The sequence below is a fragment of the Calypte anna genome, unplaced genomic scaffold (genome assembly GCF_003957555.1).
Source record: "Calypte anna isolate BGI_N300 unplaced genomic scaffold, bCalAnn1_v1.p scaffold_61_arrow_ctg1, whole genome shotgun sequence".
Taxonomy (NCBI): domain Eukaryota; kingdom Metazoa; phylum Chordata; class Aves; order Apodiformes; family Trochilidae; genus Calypte; species Calypte anna.
In genome coordinates, this window is record NW_022045520.1 from 8,451 (window position 1) to 29,997 (window position 21,547).

General features: G+C 59.6%; 1 protein-coding gene across 1 annotated transcript; it reads right to left on the reverse strand.

Annotated features, from left to right (window-relative positions):
- Positions 1-250: 250 nt before the first annotated feature.
- COL1A1 (collagen type I alpha 1 chain) lies at positions 251-19,240 on the reverse strand. The gene is made up of 51 exons (XM_030468765.1): positions 19,049-19,240; positions 16,547-16,741; positions 15,790-15,824; positions 15,647-15,682; positions 15,447-15,539; positions 15,272-15,340; positions 14,670-14,714; positions 14,303-14,356; positions 14,029-14,082; positions 13,855-13,908; positions 13,665-13,718; positions 13,482-13,535; positions 13,356-13,400; positions 13,033-13,086; positions 12,876-12,920; positions 12,634-12,687; positions 12,270-12,368; positions 12,111-12,155; positions 11,926-12,024; positions 11,698-11,751; positions 11,507-11,614; positions 11,182-11,235; positions 10,883-10,981; positions 10,685-10,738; positions 10,489-10,587; positions 10,184-10,237; positions 9,814-9,867; positions 9,632-9,685; positions 9,459-9,512; positions 9,196-9,240; positions 8,996-9,094; positions 8,733-8,840; positions 7,947-8,054; positions 7,775-7,828; positions 7,626-7,679; positions 7,404-7,511; positions 7,262-7,315; positions 6,894-6,947; positions 5,759-5,920; positions 5,467-5,574; positions 5,220-5,327; positions 4,437-4,490; positions 4,238-4,345; positions 4,015-4,068; positions 3,813-3,920; positions 3,662-3,715; positions 3,416-3,523; positions 3,029-3,311; positions 2,154-2,344; positions 1,829-2,071; positions 251-399 (listed from the first exon to the last, which is right to left on the reverse strand). The coding sequence occupies exons 1-51, from the start codon at positions 19,128-19,130 to the stop codon at positions 253-255; spliced, it is 4,362 nt and encodes a 1,453-aa protein (XP_030324625.1). The 5' UTR covers positions 19,131-19,240; the 3' UTR covers positions 251-252.
- Positions 19,241-21,547: the final 2,307 nt, after the last annotated feature.

The following is a 21,547-nucleotide window of genomic DNA, read 5'->3' on the forward strand; positions in this document are numbered from 1 at the left end:
GGTTTTTCTCTCTCTCTCTCCCTTTTAGTGACCACCCAAAGAGTTTTTGGAGACGCTGGGTAGAAACCGACACAAATTCAAGTCCAGGTGAAATTTTTCTCCTTTTTTTTTTTTTTTTCCGGCTCTTTTGAGGTTTTTTTTTTTTTTTTTTTTTTTTGGTTAGGGTTTTGTTTTTTTTTTTTTTTTAGTGTTTTTTTATTATTATTATTAATTATTATTAATTATTACTCTCTCCTGTCCACACATTCTGGTTTACAAGAAACAGACGGGGCCGATGTCGATGCCGAATTCCTGGTCCGGAGCGCCAACGTCCATAGGAGCCAAATCGATGATGGGCAGGCGAGAGGTCTTTGTGCTCTTGTACTCGATGACTGTCTTGCCCCAAGCTCCCGTGTGACTCTGTAGAGGGGACAGCAGGATCAGCCCCAGCCCCAGAACACCTCCCTCCCACCAGCATCATCACCACCACCACCATGACCACCAGGAACACCACCCGGACCCCCATGACCACCAACACCATGACCACCACCATCACCACCACCACCGCCATGACCACCAGGAACACCATGACCACCACCACCAGCACCTGGACCCCCATGACCACCAACACCATGACCACCACCATCACCACCAGGAACACCAGGAACACCAGGAACACCACCACCAGCACCCAGACCCCCATGACCACCAACACCATGACCACCACCATCACCACCAGGAACACCAGGAACACCATGACCACCAGCACCTGGACCCCCATGACCACCAACACCATGACCACCACCATCACCACCAGGAACACCAGGAACACCAGGAACACCATGACCACCACCACCAGCACCCAGACCCCCATGACCACCAACACCATGACCATCACCACCACCACCATGACCACCAGGAACACCATGACCACCACCACCAGCACCCAGACCCCCATGACCACCAACACCATGACCACCACCATCACCACCACCATGACCACCGCCAAGCACTATGACCACCACCACCATGACCACCAGGAACACCATGACCACCACCACCAGCACCCGGACCCCCATGACCACCAACACCATGACCACCACCATCACCACCACCATGACTACCGCCAAGCACTATGACCACCACCACCACCATGACCACTACCACCACCACCAGGACCACCAGCACCCCCATGACCACCACAGTAACATCGAGTCATAGAATAATTTGGGTTGGACAGGTCCTTGAAAGGTCATCAGGGACACTCTCAACTTCATCAGATAACCCAGAGCCTGAGCACCACCACCAGCACCAGCACCAGGTCCACTATGACCACCACCACGACCACCACCAGGACCCCCATGACCAGTAACAGAGAATCATAGAATAATTTGGGGTGGAAAGGTCCTTGAAAGGTCATCAGGGGCACTCTCAACTCAATAAGGTTGCCCAGAGCCTGAGCACCACCAGGACCACCAACACCAGGACCACCAGGACCACTATGACCACCACAGTAACATAGAATCATAAATTTGGGTTGGAAGGGTCCTCTAAAGGTCACCAGGTCCAGCCAGGGGCACTCTCAACTAGATCAGGTTCCCAGAGCCTGAGCACCACCAGGACCACCAATACTATGACCACAACCACCAGGACCACCAACACCATGACCACCACGACCACCAGCATCAAGACCACCAACACTATGACCACCAGCACCATCAGGACCAGGACCACCAACCCCATGGCCACCAGCACCACCACCACCAGGACCACCAACACCATGACCACCAAGACCACCACCAACACCATGACCAACAGCACCACCAGGACCACCCCGTGGGCCCCTCACCGTGCAGCCGTCCTCGGTGACTCCGTAGGTGAAGCGGCTGTTGCCTTCAGCCCTGATCTCGATCTCGTTGGCTCCCTGGAGCAGCAGGGCCTTCTTCAGGTTGCCGGTGGCTTGGTCCATGTAGGCAACGCTGTTCTTGCAGTGGTAGGTGATGTTCTGGGAAGCTTCCGTGGACATCAGGCGGAGGAAGGTCAGCTGGATGGCAACGTCGTCGGGGTTGGAGCCTTCACCACCATACTCGAACTGCAGAAGAAGCAGCATTGAGGCCCTGTAGAGGTTTTCCACCTCATCCCATCATCATCATCATCATCATCCCCCTGCTCACCTGGAAGCCGTCGCTCATTGCCTCGCCGAACCAGACGTGCCTCTTCTCCTTGGGGTTCTTGCTGAGGTACCAGTTCTTGGGGGTGATGGTGCTCTTGGTGGGGTACACGCAGGTCTCCCCAGTCTCCATGTTGCAGTAAACCTTGATGGCGTCCAGGTTGCAGCCTTGGTTGGGGTCGATCCAGTACTCGCCTGGGGGGCAGAGGGAGGGGGGTCAGGGGGTGGGAGGTTGGGGGACATCAGGGGATGGGTGGAGGTGAGGAGGAGCCAGGAGGGATGAGGGTGAGGAGGAGCCAGGTGGCATGAAGGTGAGGAGCATCCATGAGGGATAAGGTAAGGAGCAACCAGGAGGGATGGAGGTGAGGAGGAGCCAGGAGGGATGGAGGTGAAGAGCATCCATGAGGGATAAGTTGAGGAGCATCCATGAGGGATAAGGTGAGGAGGAGCCAGGAGGGATGGAGGTGAGGAGGAGCCAGGAGGGATGGAGGGATGAAGAGATGGAGGTGAAGAGAAATCATAGAGGATGGAGGTGAGGAGCAAGTGGGAGGGACAGAGGATGGAGAGAGAGAGAGGTGAGAGCTGGAGGAGAAGGGCTGGAGGGTGGAGGAGAGGAACAGCCATGGGAGATGGAGAAGGGAGGTGAGGAGCAGGGAGGGGGGCTTTGGGGGGGTGGGGTTGAGCAGCAGCCTTGAGGAAGAGAGGAAGGAGGTGAGAAGCAGCTGTGAGAGAAGAGGAGGAGAAGGGCTGGGGGGTGGAGGAGAAGAGCACCCAGGAGACAGCCTGGAGGCACGAGGGTCACGCAGGGAGGATGGAGATGAGGAGGAGGAAGAGGGGAGGCAGGGATGGAGGTGAGATCACCCCGGTGGGGACCCTGACCGCTCTTCCAGTCGCCGTGGCACATCTTCAGGTCCCGGCAGGTCCGGGCAGGGTTCTTGCGGGTGCCCTCGGGGCTGCGGATGTTCTCGATCTGCTGGCTCAGGCTCTTGAGGGTGGTGTCCACCTCCAGGTCCCTGTCCCTCATCACATTGGCATCATCGGCCCGGTAGTAGCGTCCCCCATCATGAGCCTTCTCCTGGGGGGGCTGGGGCATGAAGCTGAAGTCGAAGCCGCCGCTGGGAGGACCGGGAGGACCAGGAGGACCAGGGGGACCGGGAGGACCCTGCAGAAGGAGAAGGAGGAGGAAGAGGATGGTGAGCAGGAGATGAAGGATGGGTGGGTGGCTCTGAGAGGGAGGGAGGGGGTGTCAGAGGAGCTGATACGTACGACGGGGCCGGCTTCACCCGTGCGACCGCGGGGCCCGGGGGGACCGATGGGACCGGGGAGTCCATTGAGCCCATCCTTGCCGGCAGCACCTGCAGAGCCAGGGGGACCCTGGAGGAGAGGAGAGGGCGTGAGCGTGGCCATCACCCCCCAACCCATCCCCTCCAGCCCCACCAGAAACCCGGTGGCAGCTGGGGGACACCCTGAGCCCCCCAGGATGCTCCAGCTTTGGCTCAACTGGGAACTTACTCGTGGACCAGCAGGACCAGAAGCACCAGAAGGACCTTGTTCACCAGGAGAGCCCTGTGCAAAGCAAGGAAGAAGAGGTCCCATCAGCATCTCCCTCTGCTTCCAGGATGTGGGGCAGCACCCACGGCCACTGTCACCCCACGGGACTTACAGGAGGACCAGGGGGGCCTTGGAGACCGGAGAAGCCTCTGTGACCCTTCATGCCTCTGTCACCCTGTTCACCGGTTTCACCTTTGTCACCACGGGGACCTTGGGGACCCTGGAGGAGGAAAATGTGTTGAGGGGTGGGGGGGTCCTGAGCAGCTGCTGCCCCCCACGCCCACAAGGGAGGATGGAGCAGAACATCAACTCACAGCAGGACCACGAGCACCAGCAGGACCAGGGGGACCAGCGGGACCTTGGGGACCCTGGGAGAGGGGAGAAGAGCAGAGGTCAGAACATCCCCCCCCCATCTGCTGCCACCAGCTCGGGGCAGTGTCACCTCGAGGGGGGGTGGTGGGATCAACCCTGGCTCCATCACTGGGTGCAACCTGGGCTGACCCCCACCTGGGTGGGGTGGGGGGGGTCATCACTTACGGTCTCACCACGATCTCCACTCTTTCCAGCAGGACCAACGGGGCCAGGAGCACCAGGGGCACCGGGAGCACCAGGGGGGCCGGCGGGGCCGGTCTCACCACGGTCACCCTGTGAGGAGGAGGAGGAGGAGGATGAAGAGCAGAGGTGGGTGCAGCCCCCCCTGCAGCCCCCCCTGCAGCCCCATCCCCATCCCACTCACCTTGGGACCAGCAGCACCGTCACGTCCTGGGGCACCTTCAGCACCGGGAGAACCCTGGAGAGGAGCAGAGACCCCTCGTTAGGGTGGGGGGGCTGATGAGCCCCCAGACAGCACCCATGGGTGCCACCAGATGGGAAGTTCTCAGTGCAGGCACCATGACAATGACGGGGGGGGCACAGCCCCCCAGCACCAACAGTTGCCCATGGGGGGCTGTGGCCCCCAGCACCAATGGTTACCCACAGGGACCTGTACCCCCATTACCACTGTGCCCACGGGGGTGTCCATGTGCCCCCCCAACACCAGTGGCTGCCCACGGGGGTCTGTGTCCCTCAACAGTGATTATTGTCCCCAGGGGGTCCATGCCCCCCCCAACCATTGCCCATGAGGGTCCATGCCCCCCAACACTGATGGTTGCCAGAGGAGTTTGTGGCCCCCCCCAACACCAAGAGTGGCCCACGGGGGGCTGTGCCCCACCCTGAGAGTTGTCCACAGGGGGTCCGTGCCCCCTCATACCAATATTTGACACGGGGGGGTCCATGCCCATCAACAGTGATGGTTGCCATGGGGGTCTGTGGCCCCCCCTACAGCTGCCCACAGGTCTCTGTGCCCCCCCCCAACGGTGATGGTCGCCACAGGGGTCTGTACCCCCCCACACCAATGTGCCCCCCCAGCACCAATGGGGGGTGTGGGTCTGTGCCCCCCCACAGTGATAATTGCCACTGGGGTCTCAGTTGCCCACGGGCTTCCTTTCCACCCCCCCTCCCTCATCAGTTGCCCCCTCACCTCACGTCCAGCTTCACCGGGGGGTCCAGCCAATCCGGGGGGGCCCATGGGGCCAGGGGGGCCACGCTCACCAGGGGCACCGGAGGGACCCTGCTTGCCAGGTTCACCCTGTGGGGAGGGGGGAGAAGAAAAGGGGACGGGGGAGGTGTCAGACATTTTCCTCCAGGGCTCGTCCGGGTGAATGAGACCCCGAGGGGGGGGTCCTAGAAATATATTTCCCCCCCAAAAAAAACCCCAAACCACTCACAGAGGGGCCGGGCAGCCCGGGGAAGCCTCTTTCTCCTCTCTGTCCGGGGAGACCGACGACCCCGCGTTGTCCGGCGATTCCTTGGGGTCCGGGGGTGCCAGGAGCGCCCTGAGGGGACAAATGTCACTTCAGGGGGGTGACAACAGCGTGGGGGAGGGGCAGCAGCCCATGGGAGGGAGGGGAGAAAGGAGGGGAGGATGCGGGGAATGGGAAGGAGGGGAAGGAGGGGAGGGTGCGGGGAGGATGCGGGAAGGGTGCGATGGGGATTTTGGGGGGGTGGGGGGTGACTTACGATGGGGCCGTCAGCGCCGGGGGATCCTTTCTCACCGGGGGGTCCGGGGGGACCAGCGGGGCCGGGCTCACCGGGGCGGCCGGCGGGACCCGTCTCACCGCGGGGACCTTTGCCGCCCTCCTTCCCGCTGGGGCCGGGGGGGCCGGGCAGACCGATGTTTCCCTTGGGGGGGGGGAGATGGAGTCAGGCAGCAGCCCGGGACCCCCCCCAGCTGAGAGCTGGAGGGTGGCTAGGGGTGTCCTGCTGGGCATCCCAGTAAAAACCAGTGATAATGATAGTAAAACCAGTGCCAGTCCCAGTAAACCCGGTGCTAACCCCAGTGAAAAGCCCAGTAAATCCCAGTGACAATCTCAATAAATCCCAGTCCCAGTAAACCCAGTACCAATTCCAGCAAAACCCAGTGCTAATCCCAGTGAAAACCAGTGAAAAACCCAGTAAATCCCAGTGACAATCTCAAAAAATACCAGTCCCAATAAACCCAGTACCAGTTCCAGCAAAACCCAGTACCAGTCCCGGTAAAACCAGTGCTAATCCCAGTGAGAGGCAGTGCAAAACCCAGGAAATCCCAGTGACAATCTCAGTGAATCCCAGTATCAGTCCCAGTAAACCCAGTACCAATTCCAGCAAAACCCAGTACCAGTCCCTGTAAACCCAGTGCCAATCCCAGTGAAAACCAGTGCAAAACCCAGTAAATCCCAGTGCCAATCTCGATAAATCCCAGCACCAGTCCCAGCAAAACCCAGTACCAATCCCAGTGAAAAACTGTTACAATCCCAGTAAACCCCAGTAGCAAGATCCATAAATCCCAGTGCCAATCCCAGCAAGTCCCAGTGCCACTTCCAGTCCATCCCCAGTGCCTATCTCAGCAAAACCCAGTATCAGTCCCAGCAAAAAAATCCCAGTAAATCCCAGTACCAATCCCCGTAAATCCCATTGCCAATCCCAGTAAATCCCAGTACCAATCCCAATAAATCCCAGTACCAATCCCAGTAAATCCCAGTGCCATTCCCAACAAAACCCAGTACCAACTGGGACAGGATGGCTCCATGGTGCCCAAGCATCTTCTATCCTGTGTCCCCCCCTCACCATCTGACGCCCCCCCTGCCCCTGACCCCCCCTCCCTGGGGGTACTCACAGAGGGACCGGGGGGACCAACTCTTCCAGCAGCACCAGGGAAACCAGTAGCACCCTGGAAAAGAGAAAACCCAGAGTCACCAGGGGACAGGGGACAGTCCCTGGCTGGGGACCACCCCAGGGGGGGGGCAACATCCACCCAGGGGTTGCTCTGGGGGGCAATAAAGGCAAATCCCCCCCCCCTTTTCCCCTCTGCTCCATCCCCACCATGGGATGAACCCCCCCAGATGCCTCCTGCCCCCTCAGATGGTTTTAAGGGTGCAGGTCCCCCACCCCCATGGTGTCCAGGGGAGTTAAGGACCCTTGGGGGTGTTCATACCCGGGGGGGTCCCCAAATTCCCCCCACCCCAACACTAGGCTGATACTTACAGGGGGTCCAGCGCTACCACGAGCACCTTTGGGACCAGGAGCACCAACAGCACCCTAAGGAGAAGGAGGAAGGAAGGAAGGGTGAGACACAGCCCCCCAGAATGGGTGGGGGGTCCAAGGGGTGGGGTGGGGGGCAACTTACAGCAGGGCCAGGAGCACCGGTGGGGCCGGCAGGACCGGGGGGGCCAGCATCACCCTTGGCTCCAGTTTCACCAGTTTCACCTTTAGCACCAGGCTGGCCATCAGCACCCTGGGGGTGGGGGGGGACAGAGAGGGGTGAAACAGGGTGAGGGGACACGGTGTCACCTCGGGGGACACAGGATCAGCCCCCCAGGAAAGGGGGGAATGGGGCTGTGATACTTACAGGGGGGCCAGCAAATCCAGCAGGACCGGGAGGACCGGGCTCCCCACGGTCACCCTAAGGAAAATGGGGGGAATTGGTGTCACCCCAAGACAGGGACAGCCACCAAAGGATGGTCAGGGACATCGGATGGGGTGGGGGGACACACTCACGGGAGCACCACGGGCACCAGTGGGACCAGCAGGACCGGGGGGCCCAGCTTCACCCTGGAAAAGGGGAAGAAAAGAGGGAAAAAAAAAAAGAGAAGAGGTCAAGGCTGTGGCGAGGAGGTGGCAGTGGGGACCGGGACACCTCGGGCAGTGTCCAGCTGAGGGGTGGCCCTACCTTGTCACCAGGAGCACCAGCAGGGCCGGGGGGACCAATGGGGCCAGTCAGGCCTCGGAGACCGTCCTTGCCAGGAGCACCATCAGCACCTTTGGGACCGGGATCACCCTGGGAGGGGGAGATGGTGGCATGTCACCTGGGGAGGTCCCCTCTACGATGTCCCTTCATGAAGTCCCCTCCACGATGTCCCCTTCGTGATGTCCCCTCCTTGATGCCCCCTCCACGATGTCCCCCTCCATGATGTCCCCTTCCATGATGTCCCCTCCTCAATGCCCCCTCCTCGATGTCCCCCTTCACGATGTCCCCTCCATGATGTCCCCCTCACAATGTCCCCACCACAATGTCCCCTCCATGATGTCCCCTTCCATGATGCCCCCTCCTCGATACCCCCTCCACGATGTCCCCCTCCATGATGTCCCCTCCACGATGTCCCCTCCATGATGTCCCCTCCCCTTTGCCCAGTCCAGGGGCACCCCTGGTTCTTCATCCCCTTGGGGGAGAAGCTGGGACCATTCCCCCTCCCCCCTCCTCCCAGGCCCCAGGATGGGGGCAAAAGAGTTTAGTTCTGCTCCCAGCTGGCAGCAAGGGACTGTCCCCAAGAGCCACGCTTAGATGGGGACACAGAGAGAGTGGTGGGGTGAGACCCCTTTACCCGGCAGCTTCGGGTTAGGGGAGAGCATCCCTGGGATGCTGGGAGGAGCCAGGGATGGTCGGGAGCAGAGGATCCCAGAGGGGAGGGGACAGATGAGGGGGTTGGGGACAGCCGAGAGGGTTGGGGACACTCACTCTGTCCCCCTTGGCGCCTGGCAGGCCGGCAGCACCTCGCTCTCCGGGCATTCCCTGCAGCCCGGGGGGGCCCTGGTTCCCGGGGGCACCGGGAGCACCAGCATCACCCTGGGAAAGAGACAGAACCGAACCGTGAGACGGAACCGGGGCAGCACCAAACCCACCCCCCCAACATCCCAACCCCCCACCCAAACTCCGCCCCCACTTTTGACACCACCCCGGCAGCTGGGGACTGTCACTTGTCACCCAGCCCTGTCACCTACCTTAGCACCATCGTTCCCGGGAGCTCCGTTTGCACCGCGGGGACCTTGGGGACCGGGGGGACCTTGGACACCGCGTTCGCCGGGGAAACCTCGCTCACCCTGGGGGGGGGGGACACACAAGAGAGGGGCCGAGGCCATCAGGGGGTGCCTGGGGGGCACCGGGGGTACCAAGAGGGGGAATCAGGGGGAGCTCAACTCACCCTGGCACCGGCGGGACCGGGGGCACCGGCGTCTCCGGGGACACCCTGGGGGGGGAGGGGGAGAAGACCAAGGTCAGGGTCAAGGTCAAGGGTGGCCCTGGGGACAGGGTCCCCACGTTGCCCACCTTTGGGTGGTACCCTAGGGTTGGGGGTCCCAAGGGGTGGATGAAGGGGGACATCTCATCCGCTGTCCCGAGCCCAACTGGGAGAGGGGCGGTGGGGAGGGGACAGGGACGGTGCCACCCCTGGTGTCCCACACTCACCTGCTCACCAGGCTTGCCAGCCTCCCCGGGGGGGCCAGCAGGGCCAGGCAGACCCTGGGGGGAGGAAGAAGAGGAGCCATGAGACACCGGGGAGAGGGGGGACAAACGGGGACAATGCCATCCCCATCTCGGGGGGTTTGTCCCTTTGGAAGGGGTGAGGGGACATCCCTCACCTGGAAGCCAGGAGCACCAGCAGGACCTTGTTCACCTCGTTCTCCAGCAGGACCCTGGGGGAGAGGGGACAAACGTGAGGGGTGGGGGGGACAGTCTACTCCTCAGCCCTTCTACACTGGCTGAGGGTGACCACGGGTGGCCGAGGGTGACCACGAGTGGCCAAGGACTCATTGAGACTCACGGTGGGGCCAGGAGGACCTTGGGCACCAACTTCACCATCTTTACCAGCAGCACCCTGTGGGAGAAGGAGCAAAAGAGGGTGCTCAGAGCACAGCCCCCACCCAGCCACATCCCCGTGGGACCCCCCCGGGTGGGCGTGGGGCTGGATGTGTCCCCAGCATCCCTCGAAGTACAGCAGAAGCTGCCAGGGCCAGCTGCCAATGGCCATGTCACCTCCAAAGCCACCAGCAGCCATCGGGCTGCAGTCCCAGCCACCTCCAGCTCCTGATGTCCCCATCCTTGGAACCTTCCCCAGCTCCAGCCCGGCCGTGGGGACTGAGACCCAACCCCCCCCCTCCAAACCCCTTCCCAAGTTTCTGATGGATACTCACAACAGCACCAGGGGGCCCAGGAGCTCCTCTCTCACCGGGTTTGCCGGGTTCACCCTGGAGAAGCAGGGAGCAGGATGAGCCCCATGGTGGGACCATGTCACCAGGTCACCCCCAAAGAAGGGAATAGTCCCCTGAGCCCACCCCACCTCTGTGGGACCCCCATGCCCACCCTCAGCCACCCTCCTGGGTGGTGGCAGTGGATGGAGCCCCTCCTGGAGCAGCAATTGGAGCAGAAGCTCCCCCAGTGACACCCCCAGGGGTTGGGGCAAAGGGGGGGGGGGACACCCAAGTCCCTTCACACTCACCGCAGCACCTTTGGGACCAGGGAATCCCATGACACCACCTTGACCTCTGGCTCCAGGGGGGCCGGGGGGGCCAGGGCGACCATCTTGCCCAGCAGGGCCCTGGGGTGGGTGAAGAGGGGGGGGTCAGGACCCCGCTAAGGGTGCCCAAGTTGAGCCAAGGGTGGAGGGGGGACATGGAAGGAGGGTGACAACTTACTGGGGGACCAGTCTTGCCATCAGGACCGGGGCTGCCGGGGCTTCCAGTCAGACCCTGTGAAGGAGCAGGAGGAGGAGCTCAGGAGATGCTCCAGGAAACGGGAACATCCTGGACCACGGCTTCTCCAGCCTGGATGGAGCGTGGCCACCAGCGTGGTGGCTGTGGCCATTGTACCCCCCATTCTCCCCAAGTTCTCACCTTGGCACCGGGCAGGCCGGGTTCCCCGGGACGTCCAGCTTCACCAGGAGAACCTTTGGGACCAACGGGACCAGGGGAGCCACGCTCGCCAGGGGGACCCTGGGTGGGACAAGGGACAGAGGTCACCCCAGCAGCAGGATGTGAGGCAGGGATGGGGACAAGAGGGGGGGGCAGAAGCACAGAATCAGCTTTGCCACCACAAAGGGACAGGTGACAAAGAGCTGGTGTCCCCACCACCCTCCTGAGGATGTGGTCTTGTGGCCTGGACAGGTTGTAGGAAGATGTCACCTGTCACCTACCTTGGGACCAGCGATGCCATCAGCACCAGGGAAACCACGGCTGCCAGGAGCACCCTGGGGGGTACAGGAGAGGAGAGGGGTCAGTGTCACACGGGGGTGACATAGGGGGGTTGGGGGGATGAGCCAGAGTGGGACTTGGCCACGAGTGGCAGCAGCCTGGTGTCCCTGCAGAGATGCTCCAGTGGAGGGGCTGGGGATGTCCCCAAGGTGGGGTGGGACTGTCCCCAAACACCTCTGAGGTTCGGCCACTGGATTTGGGGAGAAGGGGGGAGGGCAGAGATGGGGACAGGGACACAGCAGGGGTGGGACAGGGATTTCTACTCACACGTTCACCAGCAGGGCCGGGCAGGCCAGCAGGACCTGGCTCACCACGAGCTCCTCTCTTGCCTTCTTCACCAGCGGGACCGGGGGGACCTTGGACACCAGCGGGACCCTGGGGAAGGAGGTGGAGGGGTGAGGACCCATGGGCTGCGTGGGACCCAAACCCAAACCCAAACCTGGGTGGGGGTCACTCACAGGTTCGCCTTTGGCACCGGTGTCTCCCTTGTTGCCTGGAGCACCAGGTTCACCCTGGAGGTGGGAGGAGAGAAGAGAGAAAAATCCATTTAATGTGGGATGGAGGAGCAGGAAGAGCCCGGGGGGTGCTCAGCATCTTCAGGCCCTCAGCACCATCCTGCACTGGCAGGGCTGGGGGAGGCCTGGAGCTTCCTCTCCAGGTGGGACAGGCTGGGGGGGGATACTCACTGCGTTCCCCTTGGGACCGGGGGCACCGCTGGGACCCTGGGGTCCAGAGGGACCACGGGCACCGGGGAAGCCGGGAGCACCAGCAATGCCAGGAGCACCCTGGGAGAGGCAGAGGAGGAGGTGAGGGAGCAGAAGGAGCTGTGGAAGCGGGGCAGGGGAAGGGACAGGGACAGGGGGACACTCACAGTTGCGCCCTTGGCACCGGGTTGTCCATCAGCACCGGGGTTGCCCTGTGGAGAGGAGGAGGAAGAGGAGGATGAGGAAGAGGAGGAGGAGGAGGGAGGTTACATGTGAGCCACCGGGATGTGAGGCCAAAAGATGAGGAGGTGTTGGGTGTCACTTACAGCAGGACCAGCAGCTCCAGCAGGGCCAGGGGGACCGGGCTCACCACGGGCACCTTGGGGACCTTCGCTGCCACGAGCACCTGGGGGACCCGTCTCACCCTAGGGGGGAGGAAGAGGAAGGAGGAAGAGTGGTGAGCAGGGGGGCTGCCCTGAACCCCCCACCATGGCTGAGCAGCCCCATGGAGGCAAAGCCAGGCGAGATGTCCATGGGATGTCCCCAACTGTCCCACCACCCCGGGCAGCCCAAGGCACTTGGAGCTTTCTCACTTTTGGGACCACTTGTTGCTCAGGTTTTCTCCCCCACCCCATACTCCCAGTTACCCCCAGTTTGTCCCAGTCCAGGAGATGGTCAGGTAGGTCCTACCTTAGCACCACCAGCACCGGGGAAGCCGGGGGGACCAGCAGGACCAGTTGGACCCTAAAGAGGAGAGAGAGCAGGTGTCAGAGGCAGGATCCCACCTTTCATTTCTGGTGGGATTTCCAGGCAGGAAAACCTTTGGTCCATGACCAGAAGATCCCAGGAACGCTGGAGCTGGGCTGGGATCTCCCTCTGGAGAAGTTGGAGCTGTGGAGTTGGAGGTGTGGATGGGTTTGGGGGTGACTTACGGGGGGCCCAGCAGCACCAGGAGCACCATCGTTACCACGAGCACCCTGCAGGAGAGGAGGAACCCATCAGAGATGCCCCCCAAGAGGGAGGGGGAGCTCCCACAGCCCCCCCCTCCCCATCCATAGCCCTGAGTCCTGCCCCAAACCACCAACTCACAGCAGGACCAGACGGGCCGGGTCGACCTCTCTCACCAGGAAGCCCACGAGGACCCTGGGGACAGGAGACAGGACACGGTTGGATCACCAGAAATGCCACTTGCCCTCTTTCAAGCCTCCTCCCTCCCCATCCCAGTGCCCCCCACCAACTCCTACTCACAGGGACATCTCCAGGGGGTTAACCCCCCCTCCCACCCCATTCCTTGGGGCAGAGTCCCCTGGGTGTGTCCCCTGGGGCAATGTCCCCAAGAAGAAGCTGTGTCCCCCCACCCCCTCCCCATCCCCTTTGCCACCCCCACCCCAAAGGGACCCCCCAGCACTCACCATCTGCCCAGGAGCACCATTCTCCCCGGGGCTGCCAGGCTCACCCTAGGAGGAAGGAGAACATTGAGGGACCTGCTCTGGAGGAGCAGGGGGACAAGGGGAGGTGACAGTGCCACCACTCCTCACCTTGGGGCCAGCAGGACCAGGCTCACCCTTGGCACCATCCAAACCACTGAAACCCTGGGGAGCAGGAGAGAGAAATTGATGAGGGGGGGGGGGGGGGTTAGGAGTAGATCACCCCAGGTTGAAGTCCCCTAAATCTTGCAGACACGGGGAGGGGACACTGAGGCACGGGGAGGGGACACTCACTCTGTGACCCTTCATGCCGGGCAGACCAGCAGTTCCTGGGAGACCACGAGCACCCTGGGGGGAAAGAGCAGGAGGTGATGGAGATGCTCAGGGTGGGGGGGTGTCCCCCACGGGGGACAGGCAGCTGGTGGCACATCCTTGCTCTGCCACCACACAGGTGACAGTGTAGGTGTCCCCAGAGGTTTCTCACCTGGGGGCCGGGGGGACCTCGCTCACCGGGGCGGCCAGGTTTCCCAGCTTCACCCTGAGGAGAAGGACAGGGGGTTGGTGGCATGTCCCCAAGCCAGGTGGCTCTTAGGAGGGGGGTGGCAGGGTCTCCAGGTCACAGAGAAAGGGGGGGTGACCCCTTCTCTGGGCCACTTACGTCTTCTCCGTTCTTGCCAGGGGGACCAGCTGGACCACGGGGACCCATGGGACCCTAGGAGAGACGTGGGGCAGGGTGAGGGTGCTGTGGGTGACAGCTCTGCCCTGTCACCCTGTCACCCTGTCACCCTGTCACCCAGCAGCCACACTCCCACAGCTCCTGGCTGAGGTGGCCCAGAACGGGGACAAGGTGGCCATGGGCAGGGCTGGGAAGAGGCAGTGTTGTCCCCATCCCTGTGGGACATCAGGCAGGACAAGGAGGTGACAGGACTCACAGAAGCACCGGGCTCTCCGGGTTCACCAGGGGGACCTTGGAAACCTTGAGGACCCTGTGGGTGGGGGGGGGGGGAAAGAAAAGAAAGCAAAAATGGGTTAGGAAATGAGCAGATTGGGTCTGAAGACCCTGGTGGCATTGGCAGTCACCCCCTCCCTCCCCTAGGATGGTGGCATGAGGACACATGTCCCCAGCATGTTCCTGGAGCTACCAGGAAGGGTGGGATGTCCTGTCCCATCTCCCCTGGCCTCCCCCCACCCGAAGGAACCCCTGGGGCTGCTGCTTCTCAGTAGGAGAGGGGGAGGTGGTGATGGTGATGATGATGATGGTGAGGAGGAGGAGGAAGAGGAAGAAGGGGAGATACTCACTGGAGCACCAGGAGGGCCGGGGAGACCTCGGGGACCAGCTGGGCCCTGGGGAGGAGAACACCAAGGGGTGATGTGTGGCTGCCATGTCACTCTGTCCCCATCCCTGGCCCCATCCCCACCCTCTTCTTTTCCCCATTGTCACCCGTTCCCTGTCCCCATTGCCACCCTGCCCATGTCCCCACTGCTACATCATTGCCCCCTATCCTTGTCCCCATTGCCACCCCATCCCTGTCCCCACCACCACCCATTCCCTGTCCCCATCATCACCCAATCCCTGTCCCCATCACTATCCCATAGTTGTCCATATCACCACCAAATCCTTGTCCCCATTGCCACCCAATCCCTGTCCCCATCACCATCCCATAGGTGTCCCCATCACCTGTCCCCACTGCCACTTCATTGCCACCCCATCCTTGTCCCCACTGCCACCCCATCCTTGTCCCACTTGCCCCCCCCCCCCGTCCCCATGCCCTCCAGCACCCACACCCCTTAGCAACACCCTCAGCACAGGGATCCCTCCTGTCCCCTCTCCCCCAGCTTCCCACCTCCCCCCTTGTCCCTCGTGTCCCCCCCCAGGGGACAGGGGCCACCCCAGAGCTCACCATGGGGCCGGGCACGGCCATGCCCCCAGCTTTCTCATCGTAGCCATAAGACATCTGAGGAGCGAAGTTCTGCAGGGGGGGGGGGAAAGGGAGAGCAGGGGGTAAGGAGGAGTTGGGGGGGTCAGAGACACCCCCGTGGGGGGGCTGCCCCACTGATGACCCCCCCTATACTCACTCCACCAAGGCCTGGAGGACCTGGGGGACCTGGGGGGCCGGGGAGTCCGGGCTGTCCGGGGATGCCATCTCTGCCGGGGGGGCCGGGGAGTCCCTGGAGTTGGGAGGGGGGGGGGAAGAAAAAAAAGGAAGATGAACCCCAAGAAGGTGGAGGGGTCCTGGAAAAGCTGGGGGGGGGTGGGGGTTCAGTAGGGGGCTCACCCTGTCTCCTTTGGGGCCGGTGTCTCCTTTAGGACCCTGTTTAGAGAGGATGGAGGGGGGGGTTGAAAAAAGGGTTCTCCAAAAACCAGTGGGGGGGGGGGAAGGGTTTAGGGGGTGATTTGGGGGGGGGAGGGGGCGGTTACCTCTACTCCGGGGCTTTCTGGGTAGACAGGGGAGGCTGCGGGAGAAAGGAGGGGGGGGTGGGATTAGAGGAACCCAATGTCACCAATGTCACCCATCCCATGGCTGGGGAAGTGGGGGGGGTGGGATTAGGGGAACCCAATGTCACCAATGTCACCATGACTGGGGAAGGTGGGGGTCAGGATTAGGGGAACCCGATGTCACCAATGTCACCATGACTGGGGAAGGTGGGGGTCAGGATTAGGGGAACCCAATGTCACCATGTCACCCACCAATGTCACCAGTGTCACCAATGTCACCCACCCCATGGCTGGGGAAGTTGGAGGGATGGAATTAGGGGAACCCAATGTCACCAACGTCACCAGTGTCACCAATGTCACCCACCCTATGGCTGGGGAAGGGGGGGGTCAGGATTAGGGGAACCCGATGTCACCATGTCACCCACCAATGTCACCAGTGTCACCAATGTCACCCACTCCATTGCAGGGGAAGGGGGGGGTCAGGATTAGGGGAACCCAATGTCACCAGTGTCACCATGGCTGGGGAAGGTGGGGGGCGGGATTAGGGGAACCCAATGTCACCATGTCACCCACCCCATTGCAGGGGGGGCGGGATTAGAGGAGCCGATGTCACCAATGTCACCCACCCCATGGCTGGGGAAGGCGTGGGGGGGGGGTCGGGAGGGGCCGAGGGTCCATCCCCGCCTCTCCACGGGGTGGGGACAAAGGGACGGGGAAGGGGCCAAGCGGGTGTCGGTACCGTCGGTGTCGGGACAGATGGGGCAGCACTCCCCGAAGGGGATCTCGGCGTTGGGGCAGTCGGAGGTGTCCTCGCAGATCACCTCGTCGCAGAGGATGTTGCCACTGTCGCAGACACAGATCTGGCAGGGTTCGGGTTTCCACACATCCTTGTCGCTGTACGTGAGCCCATCCTGGACGCAGCTCCCAGTTTGAACTGGGAGAGAAGATGTGGAGGGGGGAAAAAAAAAAAAAAAAAAAAAAAAAAAAATCAAGTCATTTTCTTGTTGCTTTTTTGGTTTGGTTTGGGTTTCCCCTCTCCTTACACTTCTTTATCCTTCCCCCCCCCCCCCCCCCTCTTTTCTCCCCGCAGCTTTTTCTCCCTTCATCTGGTTCTCATCAGCGGTGACACAGGAAAAGCTGCTCCACAATAAACTCTTCCCACAGACGCTGGAATTTAAACAAAAATCTCCAGCCAGTTGCTGCGGCCCGAGGCGGGGGGGAAGAAAAGGGGGGGGCAAGGCGAAGAAAAAACCCTTAAACAGGCAGGGAGGTGGCATCGGGGGGTCCCCTTGGATGGGGTGGGATGGGGTGGGATGGGGTTGGCCCGAATGTCTGAGCTGAAATTAGATCCAGGCGGCTGCAGGCTGAGGCTGGATCGGGCCAGATGTGGTGGGAATGGGAGTCCGGAGCTGGGAAAGGAGAGGAGGGGGTGAGGTGGGGAAGGGCGATGTGCCAAGGGTGGCCTCACGGTGGGGAAGGGGATGTGGGTGGAGAGAAGGGGTTGTCCTGATTCATGGATAAGCAAGCAACCCCCTTCCCAAGTCGGGAAGGGGAAAAATAAATAAACTTTAAAGAAAAAAAAAAAAAAAGGCTAAAAGAAAAATGAAAGGGGAAAGGAAAAATAAAAGGGAAAAACAATGAAAGGGGGAAGAAAAATAAAAGGGGAAAAGAAATAAAAGGGAAAAAATAAAAGGGGAAAAGAAAAATAAAAGGGGAAAAAAAAGGGGGAAAGGAAATAAAAAGGAAAAGAAATAGAAGGGGAAAAGAAATAGAAGGGGAAAAGAAATAGAAGGGGAAAAGAAATAAAAGGGGAAAAAATAAAAGGGGAAAAGAAAAATAAAAGGGGAAAAGAAAAATAAAAGGGGAAAAGAAATAAAAGGGGAAAAGAAATAAAAGGGGAAAAGAAATAAAAGGGGGAAAGAAATGAAAGGGGGAAAGAAATAAAAGGGGAAAAGGAAAATAAAAGGGGAAAAGGGAAATAAAAGGGGAAAAGGGAAATAAAAGGGGAAAAGAAATAAAAGGGGAAAAGGAAAATAAAAGGGGAAAAGAAATAAAAGGGGAAAAGGGAAATAAAAGGGGAAAGAAATCCAGTAGCAAAATGCAGATTGCAAAAGCAAATTGCAGATTGCAAAAGGAGGCAAAATAATGCAAGAGGCAAAATCATGCAAAATGCAAACCGCGGGCTGTGGAATGCCGAGTGCAGGTCGTAAAGAAAGTGCACAGCGCCGGGTGGCAAAAAAAAAAAAATAAAAATAAAAATAAATGCAAAATGCAGCTTGGCAAAATGGTGCAAAATGCGGGGCAGAAACGGCAAAAGGCAGATGGGAAAATAATGAAAAACGCGAAAAGGAAAAAAAAAAACCTGCAGAGAAACCCCCAAAATGCGGAGTGTAAGGAGGCAAAATGTAAAATAAAACCAAAAAAAATAAAAGGAAAAAAAAGCCCCCAAAATCCTCCCCCCCCCCTCTGTTCCCCCCGTTCCCCCCCCCTTCTTTTCCCCAAATGCCAAACTCAGCCCGGAGGTGGGGGGTGCCCCAGGCCTGGCTGTGTCCCAGGGTCCCCCCCGTGTCCCCACGGTTGCAAGTGAGCGTTGGGGACCCTGCAGTAGGTGGGGGTGACCCCAGCTGTCCCCTCGTCCCCCCGTGGCCGTGGGGAGGCCGCGGGTGCCATCCCCGTCCCCTCGCTCCAGCCCCGACTTTACAGCCCAAACATTTTCCTTATGAATCATCCCAGACTTTTCTAATTCTTTCCTGATGGCTTTTGCAGATGCCGGGGATGTTCCCCCCCCCCCCTTCAGCATCCCCCCCCCCCCTCCTCCTTCCCCTCTCCCCCCTCTCCTCGCTCTTTCCCCCCTTTCCCTTCCTCCTCCTCCTCCTCCCCTCCTTCCCCGCCGGCTCCTCTCCACCCTTCCCTTCTTGGCAGGACGCCCCAACTCTCCACGAAGGCACAGACCCCCCCTCAAACCCTTTCACCCCTAACCCCCCCCCACACTCATTCTCCCCTCCATTTCACTTTTTGTTATCCCTTTTTCCTTTTATTTCCCCCACTTTTTATTCCCCCCCCCCCAACCCCCCTTTTATTTCCCCCTCATTCCCCCCAACCCTTTTTTTTTTTTTTTTTTTCCCCCTTCTCTCTCCACTCCCCACTTTTCCTTTCCCTCACGGGGGGGGAAGCACCCAATCCCCCCCCATCACCCCGTATCCCCCCCACCCCAGAGAACCCCCTCCCCGTCACTACTCACTGTCTTCTTCTCCTTGCCCGTGGGTGAGTAGGACAGTCGCTGCTATCAACAGCAGTAACCGAGAATCCACAAAGCTGAACATGTCTAAATATTAGACATGTAGACTCTTTGGGGTCTCTTTTTGTTCTTTAAGGGGGGGTCATGCGGGGCCGAGCTCACTCCGGGAATTCCAAAATCCAGACCCCAAGCAGAAACTTTTCCTACTGCCCCTTGCCCACTCCTTCTCCTCCCCTTATATACCGTGCGGCGGCGGGGAGAGGTGGGACCCGCGGCAATTTGGGAATTTTGGACGGCCCCTCAACCAATCAGAAGCACCCAGCGAGTCGGGGGGCACCCCGGGTACCCCCACCCCCCACCCAGCCCCCGCTCGTCCCCCCTCTTTTTGCTCCTTCACACGCGTGGCGTGGGGTTGGGATGCTGGAGGGGTGCGGGGGATGGGATGGGGTGGGCTTTTTTTTTTTGGGGGTGGGGGGGTTGAGGTAGTTTGAGGGGGGGGGGTTGCACCTCCTGAGGTGTGTGTGTGTGGGGGGGGGGTTGGATGTGGCGGGGAGGGGTGGGGACAGGCGATGTGGCACGTGGCGCTTTGGGGACACCGGTGCCACGCGACGCCGGGGGTGGGGAGGGGGGGGTGGGGGGGGCTGAGAAGACCCCCTCCCACCTGACACCTAACCCCCCAACACCCACGCGGGGATCCCCAACACATCCCACTCCCCCAGCCCCACGAAGACCCGAAGCCCCCAACCTAAAGCAGCAGCACCCAGAGCATCCTTCATTCCCAGACCCCCCAAACCCCCCCCAAAACCCCCTCAAACTCCTTTTATTTTTTTTTCCCCCCCTTCTTCCTTTCCTTCCTTTTTCTCCTTTTCTTCCCCCATCCCGTTCCCCTCTTTCCCCCCCCCCCCATAACCCTGGCACTCCTCCACGGGCCGTTTCCACATTTGAAGGAGCCACGTTGGATTTGGAAAAAAAAAAAAAGAAAAAAAAAGAAAAGAAAGAAAAAAAAAAAAAAAAAAGCCAAAAGAAGCAAAAAGTTAAAAAAAAAAAAAAAAAAAAGGAACAACACAGAACCCTCCTTGACAATAATCCACAATCTACCGTGCAATTTGGGGAGGCTGTAATTACAAGCCAAAAAAAAATAAAAAATAAAAAAAAAAACCACGGATTTACCCGGAGCTTGGAATGGGGGGGGGAGGAAAAGGAGCCCAAGGAGGGGGCACCCCCGTTTTGTTTGGAATTGGTGATGTTTGAGGCTGGGAAATGAGGCTGGGGTCTTGCTAAAGAAGGAGCAAAAAGTTAAGTTCAGCCTTCACACCTCTGCTTAACCCCCCCCCCCCCTTTCCCCCCTTTCCCCATCGCCACCGTGCTGAGTGTTGGCATACTGGGAGCACTGGGAACACTGGGAGGGAAGCAGAGCCAAATGGGAGCTCCCAACTCTTCATTTATTATTATTCTCACTGCCGGTTTTTTTTCCAAGGAAAAGAGAAATCAAGGCAATCCAACACAGAACGGGGCTGGGAGGGGGGGGGACACGTCGCTACCCCCCCCACCCCCCCCCCATTCACTCTCCTGACCTCTCCAGGTCTTTTTTTTTTTGCATTAAAATGCAAAGAAAATTAAAAGGAAAAAATAAAACCCCAAACACAACTCGCCTTCTGGGGTTGGATGGAGATGAGGTGGGGGGGGTAAAGGAGCCTTCCCCCCCCATTCACTCTCCTGACCTCTCCAGGTCTTTTTTTTGCATTGAAATGTAAAGAAAATTAAAAGGAAAAAAAAAAAACCCCAAACACAACTCGCCTCTGGGGTTGGGGGGGTTGGATGGAGATGGGGTGGGGGGGGAAAAGGAGCCTTCCCCCCCCCCATTCACGCTCCTGACCTCTCCAGGTCTTTTTTTTTTTTGCAATGAAATAAAAGAAAATTAAAAGGAAAAAAAAAAACCCCAAACACAACTCGCCTTCTGGGGGTGGATGGAGATGAGGGGGGGGGAACACGTCGCTACCGCCCCCCCATTCACTCTCCTGACCTCTCCAGGTCTTTTTTTTTTTTGCATTGAAATAAAAGAAAATTAAAAGGAAAAAATAAAACCCAAACACAACTCGCCTCCTGGGGTGGGGGGTTGGATGGAGAATGGGGGGGGGGAAGGCTCCTTTTCCCCCCCCCCCCCATTCACTCTCCTGACCGCTCCAGGTTGGTTTTTTTGCATTAAAATGCAAAGAAATTAAAACGGAAAAATAAAACCCCAAACACAATTCGCCTCCTGGGGTGGGGGTTGGATGGAGAATGGGGGGGGGAAGGCTCCTTTTCCCCCCCCCCCCCCTCATTCACTCTCCTGACCTCTCCAGGTCTTTTTTTTGCATTAAAATGCAAAGAAAATTAAAAGGAAAAAATAAAACCCAAACACAACTCGCCTCCTGGGGTTGGATGGAGATGAGGTGGGGGGGGGGGAAAAGGAGCCTTCCCCCCCCCCCCATTCACTCTCCTGACCTCTCCAGGTCTTTTTTT